General features: G+C 37.9%; 1 protein-coding gene across 5 annotated transcripts in view; it reads left to right on the forward strand.

The window, feature by feature from the left end:
* Positions 1 to 15,372, forward strand: part of LOC145482661 (ubiquitin conjugation factor E4 B-like) — a 304,099-nt gene extending 288,727 nt beyond the window's left edge. For all 5 annotated transcript variants that reach the window (XM_081461267.1, XM_081461269.1, XM_081461270.1 and 2 more), the window contains 4 exons: positions 5,991 to 6,059; positions 9,098 to 9,203; positions 9,688 to 9,837; positions 10,595 to 15,372. In XM_081461267.1, coding sequence (XP_081317393.1) covers positions 5,991 to 6,059; positions 9,098 to 9,203; positions 9,688 to 9,837; positions 10,595 to 10,662 — 393 coding nt within the window. In that variant the 3' untranslated portion in view covers positions 10,663 to 15,372. The remainder of the gene's footprint in view (positions 1 to 5,990; positions 6,060 to 9,097; positions 9,204 to 9,687; positions 9,838 to 10,594) is intronic.
* The last annotated feature ends 8,826 nt before the right edge of the window (positions 15,373 to 24,198 follow it).

The raw sequence follows: 24,198 nt of genomic DNA on the forward strand, positions 1-24,198 counted from the left end.
AACCAAAAAAGAGAAAAGACTAAAATAATAACACAAACTTCAAATATGCCAAAAAAAACAAAAACAAATGAGTGAAGGCTCAAGACTTTAACCCTTTAAGTAGCGATGTCAATAGGGAATGCAGAAGCTATCCCGTCACATCCATTCCTGCCAGTTGTTGGCCACCACCTAATTTTTTGCTGTGGTTAAAGAGGTCGATTGCCACCATATTGTTTTGTTGTTGTTGCTGTTGTCATTGTTGAGAGTACCTGTCCCCGGGGTAGCGGCCTGCTATATTCTTACCAGATTTGTTCTTCATGCATGAAAACCAAGATGGTGGCGTTTGAACATATGGCACAATAAACAGTTTATGTAAGGTTCTGATTTCTTATTTCAATTCATTACGTCAAAGGTATGCATTTTCACGATTTCCCATAGTTAAACACAGTGTATAGTTTTCTTGTTTAAACTAGTTCACTAGTTCAGACTACTCGAGCATTGGTGGTGTATTAATTTGCCAGATGGGACTTCCTTGTTTTTTAACAGCTCTGCACCATAAATGTACATGTGTACCAAACCATAACTTCATATTCAGAGCTGATACCAATTTATTTTTATTTTTTATTTAATCGTCTTTTTGGTTATTCCTTTATTTAATTTTGTATATTTTTTCTCATAATTGTTGATGTTCCAGAATGTTCAGGACTTTATCGATCCCCTCAGAGTTCATTGACATATTTAGCCAGGATCATTGGCTGGGGGTTTTGGCAGAACCAGTTTGTTGACTCACTGCATAAACACTGAGGAGGCTACTCCTACTAAGAAAACATCACATGGGCTGCCTCAGTATCACATGCAGGCTGCAGAGCAACTTGTTCAGGACATAATGGCTCCAGGTGATTTAATTGAACCTAGTATCAGTCCATGGCGTACAATATTTTTATGGTCCTTTAGAAACATGGTTTGTTGAGGATCTTCTGCACAGATCTGATTTTCGTGTGGATTCTGCTATATATCAGTTATCAGGCACCACTAACTTTATACAAATACCTCAGACTAATGGGGAACCACAGATTGGGAGGTGCAGTCAGGGGGATTCACAAGGTAATTGAAATGCAAGCCAGGCAATGCTTAATTCATTTCCTGTTGATAAAGGAAGTGGGAATGAAACAGAAATGAGTGCAGAAGATGAGACAGTGAAAACAGTGGCTGGACCAGAGGCAGGTGCAGTAGGGAACCTGAGACGGAGAATCATGTGATAGAGCAATTGGAAAATCCAGATGCATAGAGTACAATAGAGTGGAGGTACTGCCGGAGAATGGAGATGAAACTGGCACTAATGGAAGTGGTGTACTTAGGATAACGTGGAAAAAAAGTGGGAATGAAACAGAAAGAGCAGTAGCAGACAGTCACGAATGAGTCAACACCCTTTGAGTACTAGTCAACATTCTTTGAAACCACAGTTCAGCATTAGAGGAGGGGGAAAGTATAACAGTTACACTGTAGAGAAACTAAACACGAACCTTCAGAGAGAACGTGGAAAAACATTATAGGTTTTTCTTGTCATTATGTTGTCGCTTTAGTGGAATTGCTGTGCTGCTACGGTGGATTTGCTTGTTACACGTTGTTCACTTGTCCTTGTTTTTCTCTTTCGTTTCTTTCCTAATTTCTTTTCGTTTCTTTGGGCAAATCAAAAACTCTGAATTAATGTGAGATTCTCCTTAATATTCCGTTAATTTGATAATGTTCTGTGGTCCAACTTAGTCTTGTTTGTTTGGGCTACACTGAAATTTCATTTGACTTTCTACTTGACACTGCTTTTTCCATGAACTGTCATAATTCATCACTTAAATATTCCTATGTTGTAATTGGTCAAAACTGATTACTTGGTAGTGGTACATTCTTGCATGGGCATTTATTTAACACCTCAACAGTGAGCTCAATTTTTTTATCTGCCGAGAGTTGACGGGGGCAAGGCCCCAATTCAATGGTTAAAGACAGTAGAAACCGACAACGAGTCGTTTAATTGTTTTAGCATAACATGCATACATACTTTATTGGCTCGTCCCCACAGGGCTTTTCAGAGTCAATGTTACATTACAAAATTTAAAAACGCAGAAAGCCAAACACATAACAATGATAACTTAAAAAGAAGACAAATGTTGAGTAAATATTAAATAAAACAGTCATTAAGAAGCTTACGCCTGAGTAGGCGTAACCTACTGACCAGTCTATCAGACCAAAAAACAATAATGCCAAAACAGGAAGTTGTTCACATTTTCAAAGCTTAACTAGCTCCTTGTGTACACACATTTACCTGATTTTAAACAATTTGATTTTGAGCGCGAGATTTCTATAAAGTAATTCAGTTTGTTACTAAGGCCGCAGGCCTCATAGAATACAAGAGCAAATAATCTAATTGTTTGAGTAAAATGTTGGCTAAATTTCTTTCAAATAGTGATTTCTGTTATTTCTCTGCATATATTTGTATGTGGTATTAATCAAAAAAATATCCAGTCCAAGATGTTGAATACAGCTACAGTATTTCCCTGCAGACATGTCTCATACATGTAGATCAGAGGGAATTGGCCATTAGACTACGAGCCAGAATTTTTCTATTAAACAATTAGATTATGAGCTCAAGATTTCTGTCGCGTGATAGTTGACAACCGAGTCAGCTATTACGCATGGAAATTGAGAGCGAATAATCTAATTGTTTTAGTATAAATCTACTAGTCGTTCAAAACTTTATCGAAATCCTCTTCACAGACACTTCGAAAATGCCATGAAGCAGCTGTCATTTTGCTAACAAGCGCACACTGCTACGCTACTCACTATTTATCACAGAATAGAAAGTGAGTAGCGTAGCCAATCAGAGAACGGCATTCGTGATAGAACACTAATAGATTTATACTAAAAGCGAATTGTCAATGAGGCATAGCCGAGGTGACTATTGCTCAGAGAAAATGATGAAGGGTAGTCTAATAGTTTTAGTGGACACTCTGAAAGGTTAAAGCTGTCACAATGATTTCTTGATATGACCTCACACCGGGTAAATTTTCAACCTATTTTATTCACCTTGCATGTTCATTCTGACACTCTCCTCCTATTTGATACACGCAAGTGGAGCAAATATAATCACACCTCCACTATTTGAAAAATAGGTCGGCAATGCGTACTTGTGGGCTTATTCTTAGTTTGATTCCATTCGGTTGGACTGTTGTTTTAAATGGCAGTATCTGGGTGTTGAATTGGTACAAGTGAGAAGGCAATCACTGGGAAGATAAAGGTGTGATAAAGGTGTGGAAATAAGGGAATTAGGTCTCATAGATTTTTTTTAATATCTGGTACCTACATAAACAAATCATCACAAATTTTAAGTGGGCAATTTGTTGTTTTTTTTGTTCTTTGTGTTTGGTTTTTGTTTTTTTTCCTCGACTCAGACCTGACTTATATCAATATAATCTTCTGAAAACAAAAGTCGTCCCTTAAATCTTAAAACACAAATCACAGTGGGCATCCCGATTTCCCTAACCCTCAATCTTTTTAGCCATCCGATTACTGGAACCAAAATGCCGTTTTAGTCCGATTTTTTACCCCCGATTTTTCTAACTATTTTTCCCTTGGAGGTTAGTAAAATTAGGAGTTCACTGTATGTAAATAAACATTCATTCAGTTTCCTTGATTCAAAAAATGCTACCTGAAAGCAGCAATCTAAGGATATAAGAGTTAAATCAAGTAAACCTTGGAGCAATTGTAACATGACAGGAAATACTCATTTTTCATGATGATAACCTGTTAGCTAATGTTTGGGAATTAGTGAACTGCCATCACTTCCTTATCCAGTTTTTTTTTATATTAAAGAATTAGATTATCAGCTTGAGATTTCTATCGCAAGATGGTTGACGAGGGCACAGCCCGAGTCAACTATCACGCATAGAAATCGAAAGCGAATAATCTAATTGTTTTAGTATAAATCTACTAGTAGTTCAAACATTTTGTCTAACTCTTCTTCACAGACACTTCGAAAGCGCCAAGAAGCGGCCGTCATTTTGTTAGCAAGTGTACACTGCTACGCTACTCACTATTTATCACAGAATAGATAGTGAGTAGCGTAGCCAATCAGAGAACGGCATTCGTGATAGAATGCTAGTAGGTTAATACTAAATATATTTCGACATTATTAAAATTAATTGTACGGATGTTCAAGTCATGTAACTCAGGGCAATTTGTTGCAGAATACTGTTTACTTACTTTAACTATTAAGTATTTGTACATAATACATGTAGTTTTTTAACTCACTACTAGCTATTACTTTATCAGTAGCTGTTACAATCCGAACAGCTCAAGTGTTCCACCTACAGTAAATAAGCTTAATGATTGTTTGTAAATTTATAACTGCTGTAAGATTTATGCTATGTCACGCAACATACAAACTCCTCAAAATCCTTTTGAACCACCCTTGTTACATGTAGAACATGAAACATGTCCGCTACAATTATCACGAGTTGGCTTAAAAAGCCTTTTGATTATCTACTAAACTATGAAGGGTTTGACTAAAGGAACATCGTTCTAGTTCACAGAGCTCTCAGACACACGTCTTGCCACAACAGGTCACACAACTGCAACAGTGTATGATGCCTCAGCCAATCAGATTGCAGCATTTGATTTAGTATATTATTGAATTTTACTAATTGACGATTATGAGCCTGAGACTACCATGAGGTTATAGGAGAGACAGCGAATAATGTAATTGTTTAAGTAGAATTCCAACTTAATTTCCTTTAACTAGGGATATCTAGTTATTTCTCTTCATGTGAAGTAGTTTTAAAGGAACTCAGTCATGGCATTTTGAGTTATTTTGGCCACCTACAAAATTACCTTTAAACTCAAGGAAACCTGAAAATAATAGTTTACTAAGATAGAAAAACACTTAAGACGGAGATAATAATAAAACATAAAAAAACGATGGTTAAGATGGAGAAGATTGACACGGATTGCAAAAGATGAACTTGAAAAATTTAAGCTAAACTTTTCAAGATGCGCAAACCCATGACGTGGTCCTTCAAACCTCACACTTTAGCAAAGATTGAACTGTTGTTTGAAACTTGCAGCTGTTTACACGCACTCATCAGTTTATTGGACATTTTGACGGCTCAATTTTCCTACCTTGGTGTTCTTAGAAATGGAATTATCCAGCAAGATTTCTGCGTTTTCCTAAAACGTTGGCAAAAATGAGAAAACGACGGTTGCTATTATGTGGACGACCTCCTGCCACTGCACACTTATTTCTGATATTTGCGATGGGCATACTATCAAAAGATACTTCCCAAACAGTGGAGCGCAACCCTCCTAAATTTGTGTGGATGAAGTTAAAAAAATAACCCTTTCATGAGAATGATCGAACATGTAGTTTTTCGGCTGAAAACTGTGGTAAACTACTGTACGGTAAAGGTCAAGAAGCTGTTATTAAGGCCTCTATTTTACGAAGGTGGCACAAAATTGATTGCAAAGTGGTTCAAGAAATTGGAGAAAAGCTATGGTTTGTCCGTGTTTTTGCAAGCCAAAATTGTTTGTATGAGTGCAAATTGAATTTGACCTGAAGAAGGATACCTTTATGGAAAATCAAAATCTCCGGTTTAAAATTAGCCTCCTCTGCAGCTGTTTTTTGGGATGTCACGCAATACTCCGGCTTCAGAGGAGACTGGTTGGAAATGTAATCTAGGAAAATATAGACAATGGATTGTTTACATCTCGGGCTAGTGAGCTTATAGTTGCCCTTGGAAATATTTCGTTCTAAGAAACTGGGATATAACTCTACGAACAATTTGTTTTGTTAAAACTCTTAATTTCCGCGACAACTATCAGGTCCTTGTCGGAAGCACTGTAAGGTTATAACAGACAATAGTGAGAGAGCCAATCAGATTCGTGGACCTCCAATAGAAAATGCTGAGTGTATACTTCTGACTATCTTAAGAAGCTGTCTTCTTTTTTTGCTTTCTCTATTTTAGCGATCGTACAGAAAAGAATTGTTTGACGATGCTGCAAAACATCTTCAAAAAACCTTGCTCAAGACGGAGGTATGATGTATTTATGCCATCAACATTTTAGACGTTTTATATTGCTAAAGTTCCTTACCTTATATTTGATTCCTCTTTTAGGGTGTAACCCCTACAACTTTTTTCACGTTTAATTTTTTGGCTCTATTTATCGTTTGTCAGCGAATGATGACTAAAACATGTGTGTTATTTCATAACAAAAGAGCTTTTCAAGTTGATGAGGTATCCTTCACTAATTTGATGAAAATCCTTTTTCAAAGGAACCACAGTAAATACAGTAGCCATTACCAGAAGTGAAACTAAACCACTTTAAAAACTATATTTAATTTTCCATTCTTCTCTTTCCATGTTTTGCTACAAATCTGTTGATAACTGAACAGCACAAACGAGCGACACACAAAAGAAATGTTAAAGGGTTAAAGTGTTACTGAAACAAAATTTTCGTATGTGAGATTTTTGCTTAGTAATAAAGTTTCAACCTTACTTGGAACACAATGCAGACTTTTTTTCGCATACGGTAAGCGAAAACTGCTTTTTCAGCCGTTCGAAGTTGGCTGGTTAAGCCCAAAATTGGCGGCCATCTTGGCGCGCCCAAATAGCCTAGTGACGTCACTGGTTGCATTACTCTCATGCCGCCGTGATTATGGCAGAAAACAATACTCTTCGAAGCCCCCCAAAAAACATCTTAAGGCCATCTCAGAGCTGTAAAGCAGATAATAACAGTAGCCTTAGATATGAAGAAGTGGAGAGTCGATCCTGGGGCTTTTCAGTCTATTTAATTGGATATTTCCAAGATATTTCATGTAAGCAAGCAAACGAGCGCGAGTTCTTAAATCGCAAAATGATCAGGACACTTGGTCAAATGGCCAGCACTCAATTAAACAATATCTACACTCATAAAGTAAAAGAGACATGAATCGCAGCAACAACGCTTCGAGGAAACCGGACGCTTAGTGAGTTTCACCGCGGACGAGATTATGCACAGTGACCTTTAGTCCAGTTGTATCTGCTACATCCTACAAGTTATCACAACAGCAACAATTTAAGAAACCCTCTTCTTTCATATAAAGGGAGCTAATTTAAAACTATATAGGTAAACTAAGCTGCCATGACCCTACAGGTATGTTCTCAGGAAACGAGCTGAGAAGGGTCGGTACATTTCGCTGACCCCTAGTCCATGGACTACCCCGATGGACCTGGTCCATGGACTACTTGAATGGACTACCCGTGGACTACCCTAAGTGGACCACCCTGAAATTTGTGGGAAACATAAATTTAACGATGCTAGAACCCGAGCAAAAGATGAGATCGATCAGAACAGTTGTGATTTAATCTTCAAACTTTTCCTACCTTAATATCTGGACCTTTGTTACAAAATCTTGGATTCGAGCGAGTTTTTCTTATGTTACCTACATGATAAGACACGACATTCACATAACCCCATAGACCCATACACCTCCCATACACCGCCATCATGCATGTCTACCGCTGGCCAAATGAGTGTAGCTAGCAGGCGCAGCAGTTGCCCACGAGTCACTCACGGTCGCTCACAATATGGTCCAATATGGAAAGCACGCTAGATGGTAAGTGGAAATTTTGCATATATAATGCATTCATCTCTGACTCGTGAGCCAGTTCTTTACGCCATGACAGGGAACGAGAAAAGCAACTCATTTCCTTTATTTCGGTTGTAATATTTTGTGGAAAAGGTCCAGTTGGGGATTAAATCTGTTACATCGCAAGTGTTCCATAATTGTGTTTGTCGATCGATCGCATCTTTTGTTCGGGTTCTAGCATCGTTAAATTTATGTTTCCCACAAATTTCAGGGTGGTCCATTTAGGGTAGTCCATGGGTAGTCCATTCAAGTAGTCCATGGACCAGGTCCATCGGGGTAGTCCATGGACTAGGGGTCAGTGAAATGTACCAACCCAGCTGAGAAACCGTGACAATGTCGGCGGCGAAAGGTGATATATGCAAATTAGGTCAAATTCTGTTTAATAAACCTTCGAAAGGAGTGTAAACTAGTGACATTTTAACGAATTACTTTGAACTTGGATACTATTAAATGAAGATCATAGACATAAGTATGCGCTAAAGAACTCAAAGTAATCCATCGGCCGTGAAATATTGCAGTCGGGAGATACGTGTGAAAGAGAAGCGAAATTCCCGCTTTGTTTACAGATACGTATGCGGCGATAAAGCAAACCCTGCTGTGGATCCCAATTTTCAAAGATACTCTTTGTCTACCACAACAACTCTCACTTATTGGTATCATAAAAAGATGCCCTCTGTCTGCAAAAAAAGTACTCGACTCAAAGCTTGTGGGCCGTCAATAACTTCGTGATTGTGCGGATGGCTGATGCGCTTACCGCTTTTAATGTAGTTAAGTTGCCGAAGATATATTCGAACCTTGTTAATAGACCTTAGATAAACGTGAGAATCCAAATTTCAGAACCAGGCTGAAAACAGACGACGATATATCGTGTTTAGGTTTCAGGACGTGATATAAAAGTTGCCACACTCGTCCTTGAAGTCTCCAATCGAGTACTCAAGATGTTCAAAAAGTATGCTCGGCTGAGCTGTTCAAATCTGTAGCATTCATTTTGGTGAATCTAATTCTTTGGCGCCCTCCAACGTTTATGATGTGTATTTCCTGTCAAGGCTGGACAGAAATTGCAAGGTAGAAAACTAGTAGGTATCGACAATAAGAAGAATAAACTTGAATTAATCAAGTGAAAACAACAGAGAATCTATGGCGCTTCCTGCGTGAATACAACCAGTGACGTCACAAGGTCCTTAAACTCGGTTCCAGAGCCGGGACACAGTTTTACGCCGAAAAGTCGATTTCGGCAGCTTGAAAAAAGCACTTTCCGTTAGGATTTGACAGAAATAAAGTGCACAATTATTTTAAGGACGTTTGAAACTATAGATTGGGCTAATAAAAGAGAGTACGAAAATTTCGTTTCAGTAGCACTTTAAAGGAGTCACACTTGTTCCTTTTCAGGCTATACAGTGAGCGATATGTAAAATATCTAGTTAAGTTTTCTTTTTTGTGTAGGCGGAGATTTATCTTTTTAAAGAATTTGCTGCCAAAGTGGAAAGGAAAGCTGCAGAAAATGCTTCCCTCGAGGAGGATTATGATGACGCACCTGATGAATTCAAAGGTGTTGAGCACATCCTATTCTATAACATATGTACAACACAATGAAAATATTCAGTTTTTCGGTAGTAAAAATTTAAAAATAAACCTTCTACAAAGATGTTGACTTGGTAGTCAATTTTCTCGTAGTTTTGATTGTTATCTCCAAGTGAGCAAACTCAGGGAAAGCGATAAGTTTGAGACGGAAAGTTTGCGGAGTGAAAAATTCGAAATGCTGAGAATTTTGAACAGTATTATGGCTCGTTAGTCATGATTTAAGTTGAGATCTTACTGCTTACAAGAAACCAGAGTTTGCAGTTCTATCAAGGTTTCTCCTAGCTGATGGTTTATGGATGGTTATCCAATTTATTTTGGCGACCCTTGAGGCATTTTTACCGCCCTTTTTGGATCGTGATTAGCTGAAGCAAAACCAAGTTCATCCTCTCTTTTCAATAGTGCAACTTTACAACAAGGTTTGTAATCATAGATGTTTCTGTTATTTATTACAGATCCGCTTATGATGACACTCATGCGTGACCCTGTCATCCTACCAACCAGCGGTAAAATTATGGATAGAGCAGTCATCATGCGCCATTTGTTAAACTCGGACACAGATCCTTTTAATAGACAACCACTTACCACGGATATGTTAAAGCCAGGTGGGACGATGATTACAGTTATTCGGCAAGTGCATTCAATATGAAATGAAGGATTGCTGTGATTTTGTTTGTTACAAAAATAATATGGATATAGCCTACAGAAATAATTTGAAACTTCATCAGTATTATATTCAAAGAGAACAAAGGAAACTGTCAATAGTTGAAAAATCTGTTTCTCAAATTCTGCACCGGAAGCACACACAAACATGGTAATAGTCTCTGTGCAGCATGGAAAGAGCTTTCTGTCGTAGAGGGAAGGAAGGAAGGGTGAAATGGAACCCAAACCAAAACTGAACAATCATTAACGTTGAAGTACAAGAAAATCGAGCATTCCAATATATTAGGAGGAATCCATGCCATTCTTACTAAAGAACGTGTGTCGTGTAAAGTTGTTAGGTAAATTAATAGGATAGGATTTTTAAGACATCCCTACTCGAGACAAATAGTTAGGTGATTACCAACTTGAAGTTGATAATGGTAAATTAAAGGCCGTAGCAAAATTGGGAAAAGGTACCATTGTCGTCCGAGCAAAACACTTTTTCAGTGCTGAACTGGTCGGCTGTATTATAGCTTTGGTCTTAGCATATCCCATCTCTGATGGTTTATTAATGGGCTTGTCTACAGAGTTATAGACCCACTTCTTTAATCTCAGGTATTTGAAACAGCAGTTGGTAGTCGAGCCTAATAGATGTAATATAGTTCACGTCTCTGTTAACTAACTGTGTGGGGACTAAATTTTTTTCTTCTCTTTTCCTAGCCACTGAACTTGTAGCACAAATTAAGGAGTGGCTGGAAGCACAGAAAACAAAGGAAAGATCATTATGAAAGATATTTATGCCGAGCAATTGTTTACGAAGAGGACACCTTGGCTTCCTTCAATTATTGGCTTTTAATAGTTCTGCCACGTCATAAGAAATTACTTCATCGTGGAAAGTCACCTTCTACGCCTGGCGTGGATAATCAACAGTATGTTTGTTTTGAGTTATTTGCCTGGTTTTGGGTAATAAAGACCAAGCAAGTATCTCGGTTTCTGCTCTTGCTCACTCTGATTAAAATTCGAATTGTTGTTACGTAACGGCTTGCAGGCATTTCCAGGAAGCTCCAGGACAATTCATTTCGAACATAGAGTAAGAGCAAATTCTTTTCAAGTGTAATTTATCAAGTATAAAAGATAGCTGTGTACTAAAGAGCGAGTAAAAAATGTTTTAGAGTTGTGTATTACCATTTGAGGCAGGCTACAAAACAATTTGCTTATTTGCGGATTCTCCGTTACCTAGCTGCAACTTTTGAGGTTTATGAAAATAGTGGACATTAAACATAAATACTTTCAAAACCAGATCTTTTGCTCAAATGTTAAAATTATTTTGTTTGTTTTGCCATTTTACAGACAGTTCTTAAATTGTAGATCATTTATTTCATATCCACATTTTTTGTATTGCAACACACAAATTTTAACTGAACAAGGACCTCAACCAATTTACCTTAACTCAAATGCACTGCTTACTCACATAACCAACACCAATGACTAAGTGTCAATTTTGGACTGACTGGTGAATGTGGTGAACTCTTATTTAATGACTTCATTTTGCAACAGACTGTAGTTATTCCTTGACACTACATGCAAAAGTTAATATAATAACAATGTTCCAGTTCGAATCAAAATAAATCATCCATTTTGAAATTATAAGCGGTTTGTATAAATAACCTATTTTATTATGTTCAAGTCAGTGGTATACCGAGTGGTAACAAATTGATAAAAACAATATATCCTCGCATGTGAAGATATGATATCCTCACATGTGAAGATATCGTGTTTGATAACATTTCTCTTTCGTCTCTTTAACTACACTTAAATTTGTTGGTGTATGATCGAAACATCTTCGGATCTTCTTCGGTCGTCTTGGGCAATCTTCGCTAATCTTCAGAAAATGTGCAGAAAATGCTCGGAAACGTTCGTCTGGCCTTCGGAGCAATTTTGGAAAATCTTCGAAAATCTTCGGAAAGTGGTCGGAAATCTTTGGGAAAATGGCATCATCAGCATGTTTATACAATAAAAAGAACATTACCCATTTGGTCGAAGATATGAACTTTATGTTCTCGTGGCAAGAACAATATCTCACTCGTTTCCAGATAGTTCTTGCCACTCCAACATAAAATTCATATCTTCTCGCCACCGTGTAATATCCTCTATATTTGATTTCTGAATTTATTTTCTATTTCTAGCAGTCTGGGTTTGAGCCCTGGCTGGGGACATTGTAGTGTGTTCTTGGGCAAGACTCATGCTTCATGCTACAGAAACTGGAGATAAGTGCTGGCCTGATGGGCCACTTGACTCGTATGCAGACTTAACCTAACTTTTCTACACTAATCCAAGAGGCCAATTCCAAGTTGCCGTTTGCCTCTTTTTCAGAGAGAGAGTCCTCGTGCAAACGTTTCATGTGAAAATGACTTGATTTGCTTGAGAATGAATGTACAGGTGACGTACAGGTACATTTTTGCTCATGGATGTTATGTAACATCCATGGGCTTAGGAGGCAGTCGGATGGCGCTCTCGATCACACACTCACTCACTCACTCGATTCTAATTAATTTATTCATTAAACCTGGATTAAACAATTTTCTCTTACCTCCCCTGCTAAGTATTGTTTTTTCCAAGAGTGTTCAGTCGTCTTCGGGAACGTTCTTTGACGAGGGGGGACTAGAAAGGCGTACATTTTTGCCCTATAAATCGAGAGCCTGGGTATGAGTTTGTCGAACACCTCTAAGATTGAAGTCAGCCATTTTGGTTTCATGTGATTTTCTCTCGTAAATATGTTGTTTTTTGCCTATCGGCTTTTGCTCACACCTACATGAAAGCTGGTAGAGGTATTTATGACTGTGGTAACGTATTGTTCACAACAGCACGGTCGGCGAGGTCAAAGAATTGATACAAGACACCCGGGAGGACAAAGCCAGAAAGTGAGATCGTGGTAAGCTTTTTTCTTGGCAAGAGAATTTGATGGTTTCCACTCGCTTTCTCTCGTTGTGTAGTCTAAGGTAAGCTTAAAGTGCCACTACGATGAAATTCGCGATATCCATTTCTTTACATTTTCGTACACATTAGGTCTTTCCTAGAGATCTTGCCAAATTTCAATTTTCTACGAACATTAAAACTAGTGGTTTTTTGACCTTAATTTCCGAGAATTTACGGCCGCCATTAATTTTCCTTGTTCCAAGTCTTGGTTGAAAATTTGAGAAAATGACGTCATTTTCTCAAAAATACCGCACGGGTTGAAATTATGATAACAATATAAAAAATTGCACGAATATATGAGCCAAAGTTTTTGTTATTCTTTATGCGAATTGCTGTGCTAATTGTTATTATAATTTCAACCCGTGTGGTATTTTTGAGAAAATGACGTCATTTTCTCAAATTCTCAACCAAGACTTGGAACAAGGAAAATTAATGGCGGCCGTAAATTCTCGGAAAGAAAGGTCCAAACGACATGAGTTCTAATGTTCGTAATAGATCGAAATTTGGCAAAAAATCTAGGAAAGACCTATTGTGTGCGAAAATGTTAAAAAAATGGGTATGGAGAATTTGATCATAGTGGCACTTTAAATTCTTGTGAGGTTTTGGTTTCATTGTTTCTTTATTGTTTTATTTTGTACAGTGTGGGGCCCAGTTGTCGACCGGGCCCAGTTCTCGGCCACTTTTTGTTCAGCGTTTACTTTTCGCGCCACAAATGAATCTGAATAAAAAGCAATTGTTTCCAAAGGTAGCTTGATTCCTTGTCTTCCGTTCTGCCGAGTTTGTTTCGTCCTGCCGAGTTTTTCTGTGAGCACGTCGAGGTGACGCGAAGGTAGGTGAATTTGGTTTCCCCGAAAACGTGTTTGTTTACGGCTACTCGAATTACATGGTTTAATTCAAGTTTATATTTTGTCCGTCTAGAAAGCCCAAATGAGCCAATTCTTGGCATAAAGGATGTAGAGTGATCAAGCCATCTGTTAAATATAAACTTTTCCTGGCCTGTTTAATTCTTTGACCTAAAATCACTCCTTAATATTTCCTTAGTACTTTTGCGTATTTGCCTATTCTCGGCCACCCTGCTCGCGTTCAACACTAAAAACGCTCATAGTTTTGTGTGGAGTATTCGTGTCAAGTCAGTTGTAACATAGTTAGTGGAGGGAACTAACTCCACTAACTATGGTTGTAAAAATAAAGCTGTAATGAGGTGGCATGCTAAAAACTATGAGCTCTGACTTAACCCCGTTTTAAATACCCAACTCTTTTTTAGCCTCGCTTGACTGCACTTAAGAGTAAACCTAGGTGTGCAAAAAACTTCCTTTTCTAACATGAAACAAAGCTCTTTAAGGATAATTTGTGATCGAAATATCAAAACACAAGCCTTATAAGTGATTTAACAACAAAAAATGGTAATAAAGCGTTGTTTATTCTGAGGAATCGCGTGCACTCTTTTGTGGCCGAGAACTGGGCCCGCTGGCCGATAACTGGGCCCACGAACGAAGCCTCTATTTTCGTTATTACTCGGGAGAAAACAGCTTTGAGCAGTCGATAGCTCTACATGTGTAAACTGAATACTGAAGCTAGTTAAGCGTGAAATTTTAAGTCCTGACGGCTATTCCAAGGTAAGAAATACAGGTTTACGTTTTTTGTGCCGAGAACTGGGCCCCATACTGTACACACACATTGAAATTCTGCCAGTGTTAGTATCGCAAGCTCGAAATTTGTAAGCTTGTTTTTAAATACTCAGGGGAAAAAAATTCGAACTTCCTTATCTTTTAGTTTTGTTGTCGTTCACATTACATTTCTTTTATATTCCATGCAGTTCGACCAGAGTGAAAATTTCTTCACGGATGAAAAGCAAGGCAACCTACATGTACGATTGAGTAAATACACACTGCAATATTTTAGTGATGGATGAACAAATTAAGTCCAAGAGACTGTGTAAATCTATTTTTTGCGAGAAAGATATGCTGTCCAGTTGTGTCAAAAAGCCGGACGCATGGTGGCTTTTTTTTTGTTTTGTTTTGTTTTTTGCCCAGAAATGAGAGATTTAAACAAATTGACATCAAAACTTGAATTCTGGAGAAGAGAATGCTTGTTACTTGTCAACATAAGTATGTTCTGTAATCGTTACAAAAATCTATTAGCAGAGACATATCTGCAATCCTTTTGAATATTACTGCGTTTCTAGTGAGACCAGCACAAACAATTACCAAGATATATAGGAATAAAATACCGTGATTTTTGTTTTCAAGAAAGAAAATTATTGTTATTTTACTTGCATGCACTACAATATGTAGTATCCTCATTACTTTATTGCACCAAGCTGGGGGACTTCTTCGTACAGTTGACTAAAGATGCCCTTTTTTTTTTCAGGCTGGAGGTATTATAAGACTTAACAGGACCGGGATTTCAAACATTAATAATTTTGATTATTTATCCCAGAAATAAGATCTAGTGGGCCACATTAGGTCTGTGAAAGGGGTTTCAGGCTAGAAGCTACATGTATATGAAAGGAAAGCCCTTCCCGTCAAAAGCACTGTAAAATGGATAGGTCTCTGACCTTGGGCCAGAGCCTCCTTGTATAAAACTTTGTGACTTCCCTTCCTCCTCTACATGGACACAGTTCTGTAGAAAAAAAACCCGTTATAAATTGCAATAAAAACATTCCCTTCACTTCAGGTTCATGATTGAAACAAAACTGTCTGAAATCATTCTTATATTATTGAAGGAAATACTTTTTTTTCTATAGTTTTGCTTTTTACCCGCAAGCTATAATCAAATTGTTTATGTTTGACTTAACTTAAAGTAAACAAGAAGATCTGTTAGATCTTATAACAGCGCTTTTAAAATTTAACTGTTTCCTTAGCACTACAGTCGCAACGCAGTGCCCATTCGAAAGTAATCCTTGATGATTCATTGATTACTGTAGATATCACATCACTTGATCAACACTAACTGTATTATTGCACCATCAGTCGTACTCGTAGCCATTGTGAAATCTCCGATGACGTAATGTTCTTAATCTGGAACTTTCTTCGGGATATGTATGGGCATGAACGATACGAGTGCAACAATAATAACACTATTAAAAGTCATGATTAAATTTAATTGGTGTTTCAATGAGTAAAGGGCTAGCAAAGTAGTCACGAGTCACATAATTCAAGAATTACGTTATTCACGGCTATCTTTAGCGCGGTGGTTATTTCCCTACCAATGACGTAATCCTTCCATGTTTTGACAAGTTCTTTGCTTGGCTTGCAAATATTTAATTTTCCTTCTGATCTATGAACTCGCTGCGATAAAACAGCCAAAGAATTTACTTCATTTGCCTAAAACCACAAGAAATACTAGCAAAACTGCAAATAAATTAATGACCGTCGCTTCTGCCGAAATAAACTTGCAAAGTAAACACGATCTTATTTGTCAACTAGGGAAAGTGAAAGCTGCAACGTTAGCGCATTCCATGGCTGACATAATACTTTTTTTAGCGTGTTTATTATTCCCTTTGAATCCAACGCTTCGATAGAACCAAAAGAAAATATATTTTACCCACAACAAAGACAACATCCGTAAAATTGTTCGTGTATTAATGTTTCAACAGCTTTTGGCAAACAAACATCACACGTTGCGTGACGCGAAATTTGGCCGAGCGGAGGTCTGCGTCTGGTCACCGACAAAAAAAGAAAAACATAGGCACGCAAGGCGTGCAAGAGTTTTTTTTTGTGAAGTCTCAGAGATAGGAGCGTTCATGGAGCTGTTTACAGTAATGACTGGGTTAATTTGACACGTCTCCAGATTAATGTAGATACCATCTTATTTTCTAACAGGCAATTTGATTCGTTCTTTGAGACAACCCACACTGTGATTTGTGTGACACGCGCACATGCATAACTCCCTCACTCACCTATCACAAAGCCCGTCCAACCCCCAAGAGCAATTTTTGCCCAAAAATACTCAAATTAAGAGCTCTTTTCGCATTTTATACAAGTCGTAAGTTTACCCTTTTTACGCAACACAGCACAACAACACTACCTCAAAACTTGAAAGAAAGAGAAAAAAAACTCTGACACGTTGAAAGTCTGATTTAATTAAATTGCACTTTAACTTGGTGCCACGCGGTCTTCAAAGAACATTTGAACAGTTTTCATAATTCTACCTTTAAAAGAATGTCATAAAATGCCCATCAAATAAAAAATAGTAAACTGCTACTGCAGAGACGTAAAAACCGTCCAGAAATGAAAGCTTCTTTTTCGTTTAATATCCTGGGAACAATAGCCGATAACTTGTCAGCTTTAATTGAATTTACTCCCATACAAAAAACAAAAGTGTTAAGTTACCATTTGTAACTAAGGATAGCAAACATCTCGTGGAAACAAGTGGTGACGATTCGTCAGCTCTAATTCAATTTACTCCCTTGTGAAAAACAAGAGTGACAAATGACCCTTTGTTACTAAAAAATAAAAATATCTCGTTATATTTGCATGCAACAAGAACAAAACAATCGTTACCTGCACTTACTGTTGTAAACATTAGAACGGTTTCAAATCTAAATGATCTCATCTCCTCTAAAACATGTCCTAATAACTAGAAGCGACTATTCGTGACCTCTAATTGAATTTACTCCTTGTGAAAAACAAAAGTATCAAGTTACCTTTGTAACTAAAAATAAAAATCTCTCGTGTCATTTGCATACTACTGGCTCATGAACTGTTTCAAAACTCAAGGCTGATCTCGTTCATAACTAAACTCCTCAGCCTAGCCCACAGAAAATGTTGAAGTAAGCCCAATATATGAATACTTCCTCCTCTTTTATAGAAAAATAAATATGGCCGCTCTAAACTGTATCGGGATCAAATCTTCTCACATAGCACTAACCTTTACAACAACAAATTTGATTGGCTGTTTATAGTAGATCCAATCTGATTGGTGTGACATACATACATCTCTCACTCACTCACTCACTCACTCACTCACTCATCCATTGACCCGTCCATAACATAACCGACGCGCCGACTAAGAGGTATTTTTTTCACAAAAAAATAACTCAATAAACAAGATCTTTTAGATCTTATAACCGCGCTTTAAAAATTTAACTGTTTGCTTAGCACTACAGTCGCAACGCAGTGCACATTCCAAAGCAGTCCTTTATGATTCTTTTGTTACTGTAGACATCACATCACTTGATCAACACAAACTCTATTATTGCACCATCAGTCGTAGCCGTTGTGAAATCTCCGATGACGTAATAGTCTTAATCTGGAACTTTCTTCGGGATATATATGGGCATGAACGATATGAACGATGTGAACGATTCGATAACAACACTATTATCTTAACTATTAAATTTCATTGGTGTTTTCCACGAGTAAAGGGCTAGAAAAGTAGTCACATGAGTCACATAATTTAAGACTTCCGTTATCCACGGCTATCTTTAGTACGGTGGTTATTTCCCTACCAAAGCCGTAGTCCTTGCATGTTCTGACATGTTCTTTGCTTGGCTTGCAAATATTTAATTTTCCTTCTGATCACCTAACTCGCTGCGATGATACAGCCAAAGAATTTACTTCATTTGCCTAAAACCACAAGAAACACTCGAAAAATTGCAAATAAATTAATGACCGTCGCTTCTGCCGAAATAAACTTGCAAAGTAAACACCATTTCATCTGTCACGAAGCGAAAGTGAAAGCTGTGAGGTCAGCGCATTCCATGGCTGACGTAATACCTTTTTTTAGCGTATTTATTATTTCCCTTCGAATCCAACGCTTCGATAAAACCAAAAGAAAATATATTTTACCCAAAGTAAAGAAAACAATATCCGTAACATTGTCCTTGTATTAATGTTTCAACAGCTTTTGGCGAGTAAACATCACAGGTTGCGTCATTCAAAATTTGGCCGAGTGGAAGTTTGGGGCTGGTCACCGACAAAACTGAAAAAAACAAGATCTGTTAGATCTTATAACCGCGCTTTTAAAATTTAACTGTTTTCTTAGTACTACAGTCGTAACGTAGTGCACGTTCCAAAGCAATCCTTGATGATTCATTGATTACTGTAGACATCACAGCACTTGATCAACGCAAACTGTATTATTGCACCATCAGTCGTAACCGGTGTGAAATCTCCGATGACGTAATGGTCTTAATCTGGAACTTTCTTCGGGATATGTATGGGCATGAAGACACGAACACTATTAACAACAGCTTTCTTTCTTAAAAGTCACGATTAAATTAAATTGTTTTTTCCCTTGAGTAAAGGGCTAGCAAAGAAGTCACACAAGTCACATAATTGAAGAATTGCGTTATCCACGGCTATCTTTAGTACGGTGGTTATTTCCCTACCAATGACGTAATCCTTGCACGTTCTGACAAGTTCTTTGCTTGCCTTGCAAATATTTAATTTTCCTTCCGATCTATGAACTCGCTGGGATGAAACAGCCAAAGAATTTACTTCATTTGCCTAAAACCACAAGAAATACTCGCAAAATTACAAATAAATTAATGAACGTCGCTTCTGGCGAAATAAACTTGCAAAATAAACACGATCTTATTTGTCACGTAGCGAAAGTGAAAGCTGCAACGTCAACGCATTCCATGGCTGACGTAATACCTTTTTTTAGCGTGTTTATTATTCCCTTTAAATCCAACGCTTTGATAAAACGAAAAGAAAATATATTTTTTCCACAAAAAAGAAAACAATATCCGTAAAATTGTCCGTCTATTTATGTTTTAACAGCTTCTGCCGCGAAAACATCACACGTTGCGTGACTCAAAATTTGGCCGAGCGGAGGTCTGCGTCTGGTCACCGACAAAAAAAAAAAAATAACAAGAAGATCTGTTAGATCTTATAACCGCGCTTTTAAAATTTAACTGTTTTCTTAGCACTACAGTCGCAACGGAGTGCACATTCTAAAGCAATCCTTGATGATTCATTGATTACTGTAGACATCACATCACTTGATCAAAACAAACTGTATTATTGCACCATCAGTCGTAACCGTTGTGAAATCTCCGATGACGTAATAGTCTTAATCTGGAACTTTCTTCGGCGTATGTATGGGAATGAAGATACGAACGCTATTAACAACAGCTTTCTTTCTTAAAAGTCAAGATTAAATTTAATTGTTTTTTCCTCTAGGAAAGGGCTAGCAAAGAAGTCTAACGAGTCACATAATTCAGGAATTGCGTTATCCACGGCTATCTTTAGTACCGTGGTTATTTCCCTACCAATGACGCAATCCTTGCATGTTGTGACATGTTCTTTGCTTGGCTTGCAAATATTTAATTTTCCCTCTGATTACCGAACTGGCTGCGATGAAACAGCCAAAGAATTTACTTCATTTGCCTAAAACCGCAAGAAATGCTTGCAAAATTGCAAATAAATTAATGACCGTCGCTTCTGCCGAAATAAACTTGCGAAGTAAACACGATCTTATTTGTCACCTAGCGAAAGTGAAAGCTGCAACGTCAACGCATTCCATGGCTGACGTAATACCTTTTTTTAGCGTATTTATTATTCCCTTTGAATCCAACGCTTCCATAAAACGAAAAGAAAATATACAAAAAAGAAAGCAATATCCCTAAAATTGTCCGTGTAGTTATGTTTTTACAGCTTCTGGCGGAAAAACATCACACGTTGCGTGACTCAAAATTTGGCCGAGAGGGAGCTTGGGTCTGGTCACCGACAAAAAAAAAAAAAACAAGAAGATCTGTTAGATCTTATAACCGCGCTTTTAAAATTTAACTGTTTTCTTAGTACTACAGTCGCAACGCAGTGCATATTCCAAAGCAATCTTTGATGATTCATTGATTACTGTAGACATCACAGCACTTGATCAACGCAAACTCTATTATCGCACCATCAGTCGTAGCCGTTGTGACATCTCCGATGACGTAATAGTCTTAATCTGGAACTTTCTTCGGGATATGTATGGGCATGAAGATACGAACACTATTACAAACCGCTTTCTTTCTTTAAAGTCACGATTACATTTAACTGTTTTTTTCCCTTGAGTTAAGGGTTAGCAAAGAAGTCACACGAATCACATAATTCAAGAATTGCGTTATCTACGGCTATCTTTAGTACGGTGGTTATTTCCCTATCAATGACGTAATCTTCGCACGTTCTGACACGCTCTTTGCTTGGCTTGCAAATATTTAATTTTTCTTCCGATCTATGAACTCGCTGCGATGAAACAGTCAAAGGATTTACTTCATTTGCCTAAAACCGCAAGAAATACTGGCAAAATTACAAATAAATTAATGACCGTCGCTTCTGCCGAAATAAACTTGCAAAGTAAACACGATCTTATTTGTCACGTAGCGAAAGTGAAAGCTGCAACGTCAGCGCATTCCATGGCTGACGTAATACCTTTTTTCACCGTATTTATTATTCCCTTTAAATCCAACGCTTTGATAAAAAAAAAAGAAAATATATTTTACCCACAAAAAAGAAAACAATATCCGTAAAATTGTCCGTGTATTTATGTTTTAACAGCTTCTGGCGGAAAAACATCACACGTTCCGTGACTCAAAGTTTGGCCGAGCGGAGGTCCGCGTCTGGTCACCGACAAAAAAATAAATAAATAAACCACGGGTAAACCTAGAACCGCGCTCGGCCCATGGCGGCGCGGTTAGTAATAAACCCCGGGTAGACCCAGAACCGCGCTCGGCCCATGGCCGCGCGGTTAAAAATAAAAAAAAAAGAAACGACGGGTAAACCATGAACCGCGCTCGGCCCATGGCCGCGCGGTTAAAAAAAAAATTAAATAAACCACGGGTAAACCATAACCCACGCTCAGCCCATGGCCGCGCGGTTAACAAGATTTTGCCAATATCCATGTCTCAATTAAGTGAAATTGGGCAAAATACTCTTGGCAGCTCTGGCATTCTCAAGTTCATTGTCTAAAATAAATTTCAAAATCATAGTAATCATTGTTATACAGCTGTTTCATAATGGTAACTGAACAAGGCCCATAATCAATCTACCTTTACCCAAAATGCACTGTTGACTCATATACATAATTATATTGTCAGTTTTGGACTGACTGGTAAATATGGTGAACTCTTGTTTAATGATTTCATTTTGAAACAGACTGTGGTTATTCTTTGACACCACATCATGTACAAGTTAATATGATAACAATGTTCCAGTTCCAATCAAAATTAATTATTGTCCATTTCAAAACTTGTAAGCTGTCTGTGTAAACAACCTGTTATTTGATTTTTGTATTTCTTTTCTATTTCGAGCAGTCTGGCCTCGAGCCCTGGCTGGGAATATTTTATTGTGTTCTTGAGCAAGACACTTAACTCTCACAGTGCTTCTTTCCACTCTGGTGTATAAATAAACACTGGCGAATTTAATATTGCAGGGTAACCTTGCGATGGACTCATCCCATCCAGGGGGAGTAGAAATACTCCTAGTCGCTTCATGCTACAGAAACCAGGATAAGCTCCGGCCTGATGGGCCACTTGGCTCATATGCAGACTTTACTTCCACTTCGGAGTTGCTATTTGCCTCTTTTTTAGAACGAATGCCCGTGCAAAACATTTCACATGAAAATGACTTGATTTTCAAGAGAATGAACGTACAGGTGACATGCATTTTCATGCGAATAGTTTTGCACAAAGATTCGTTTTACCACAGAGGCAAAAGTCAACTATTCATCCATGAGCTGGCTCAGGGAGCCTTTTATAAATTAATGGTTTCGTTTTGACACAGAGGCTAAATTGGCCTATTCATCCATGGGAACTACCTCATAGAAGCCTTTGATTTTATGAAGATTGCCTTACTTAATTTTATATGTTTGTCTCATTATTATTATTATTACTATTATTATTATTATTATTATTATTATTATTATTATTATTATTATTATTAAAGATTCGCACAGCTATTGATGATATTGAAGCTGGTTTCGTCATTGGCTCCGGGCAACAACAAATTGCCTAGGGAAGCCAAGAAACACCCCTTGTTTGCTTTTTCTCTTCTTTCTACATCTCCAGCACCTTTCTAAGAATTCTTGCCGACCCCAACAATGCACATCTCTGGATCAGTCCAACAGGAATGCCCACCTCAATGGCTCTCAGATTGTCCTTCAATCTCAGTGGTATTGATCCCAATGCTCGCACTACCACTGGAATAACCTTTGTCCTCACACCCCACATTTTTCGAACTTCTCTTGCTAGATCTTGATTAATTTTTTTTTTGTTTGATGTTCCGGGATGTTTGAATTCCGGAATGATCCATGTTCCTGGTTTCATCAACGGCCATTGATAACTCCAAAAATCATATCAGATTTAAAAAGTGAAAAATATGAAACATTTTAGGTCTTCAAGCCATTAATTTGGCACCAAAAATGGGTCACCTGCGTCCAGTAACTCACTCGTAGTTCGTCGAGTGCCACCAGGTAAGATAAAAGTTGCGTCATTTTGAAAAAATTAAATAATGTTGTCCCCCGTCAAATTAAATCCAGAATTCTCGGGTTAAGTATTAGAAGAGGCAAAGCAACTCTGGTATTATCGAAAAGGCGCGGTGGCAGAGCAAGGTGAAGGGTGTGTTTTTGGTCGCTAAGTTAGAAGTTTTATAGATATGTGAATTTTGTGAATTCAGCACTCTGTCTACTGACAAAATGAATGAAGAGCTCAGGAAGTCGCTTTAAACACCGAAGAAAAGTGTATTCCGCGTAAACGACGGCGGGAAAATACTGGTTCTCAAATGGACGAAGACTGTTTCAGCCCATTGCTGCGATGCCTCGGCAAGTATAACTAAATTAGAAGCCAAAATCGATAAACTACTAGATTTGTTTACGGAAATAGCATCTCTGAAAGTCCGTTTAACAGAGGTAGAAGAAGAAAACAAGCAGCTGAAGAAGGCCGCTGAGTACACAGGAAAGGAACTAACAGACCTAAAAACTTGTGTAGCCAACATGTGCTCTCAAACAGCGACCTCAACATGGAGATCCAACAGTTGAAATGCCGCAACATCAAATTGGAGGCGTACACTAGAAGGGAGAGTATAAAGATCTACAACCTCCAGGAAATTGAAAGTGCAACACCACAAGATACCGAAGATTTGGTTCGTTCAATGATGGAAGAGAAAATGAAAATTTCAAGGGAGGATATGAATGAAATTAGATTTGAACGAGTACATCGCTTGCCAACCCGGCATAACCCGCGGAGGTCCAAAAATACAAGGCCGGTTATTGCTAAATTCAGCTTTTATCAAGATAAGGAGTTCGTTTGGTCTAAAGTTAAAAATTTAAAAGGTACTAAAATTGGAATTTCGCATGACTACCCTAAAGAAATCGAGGCGATTCACACGAAATTGTACCCGGTGCTTAAAAAAGCGAAGCAA

The sequence above is a fragment of the Orbicella franksi genome, chromosome 3, assembly GCF_964199315.1.
Source record: "Orbicella franksi chromosome 3, jaOrbFran1.1, whole genome shotgun sequence".
Classification (NCBI taxonomy): Eukaryota; Metazoa; Cnidaria; class Anthozoa; order Scleractinia; family Merulinidae; genus Orbicella; species Orbicella franksi.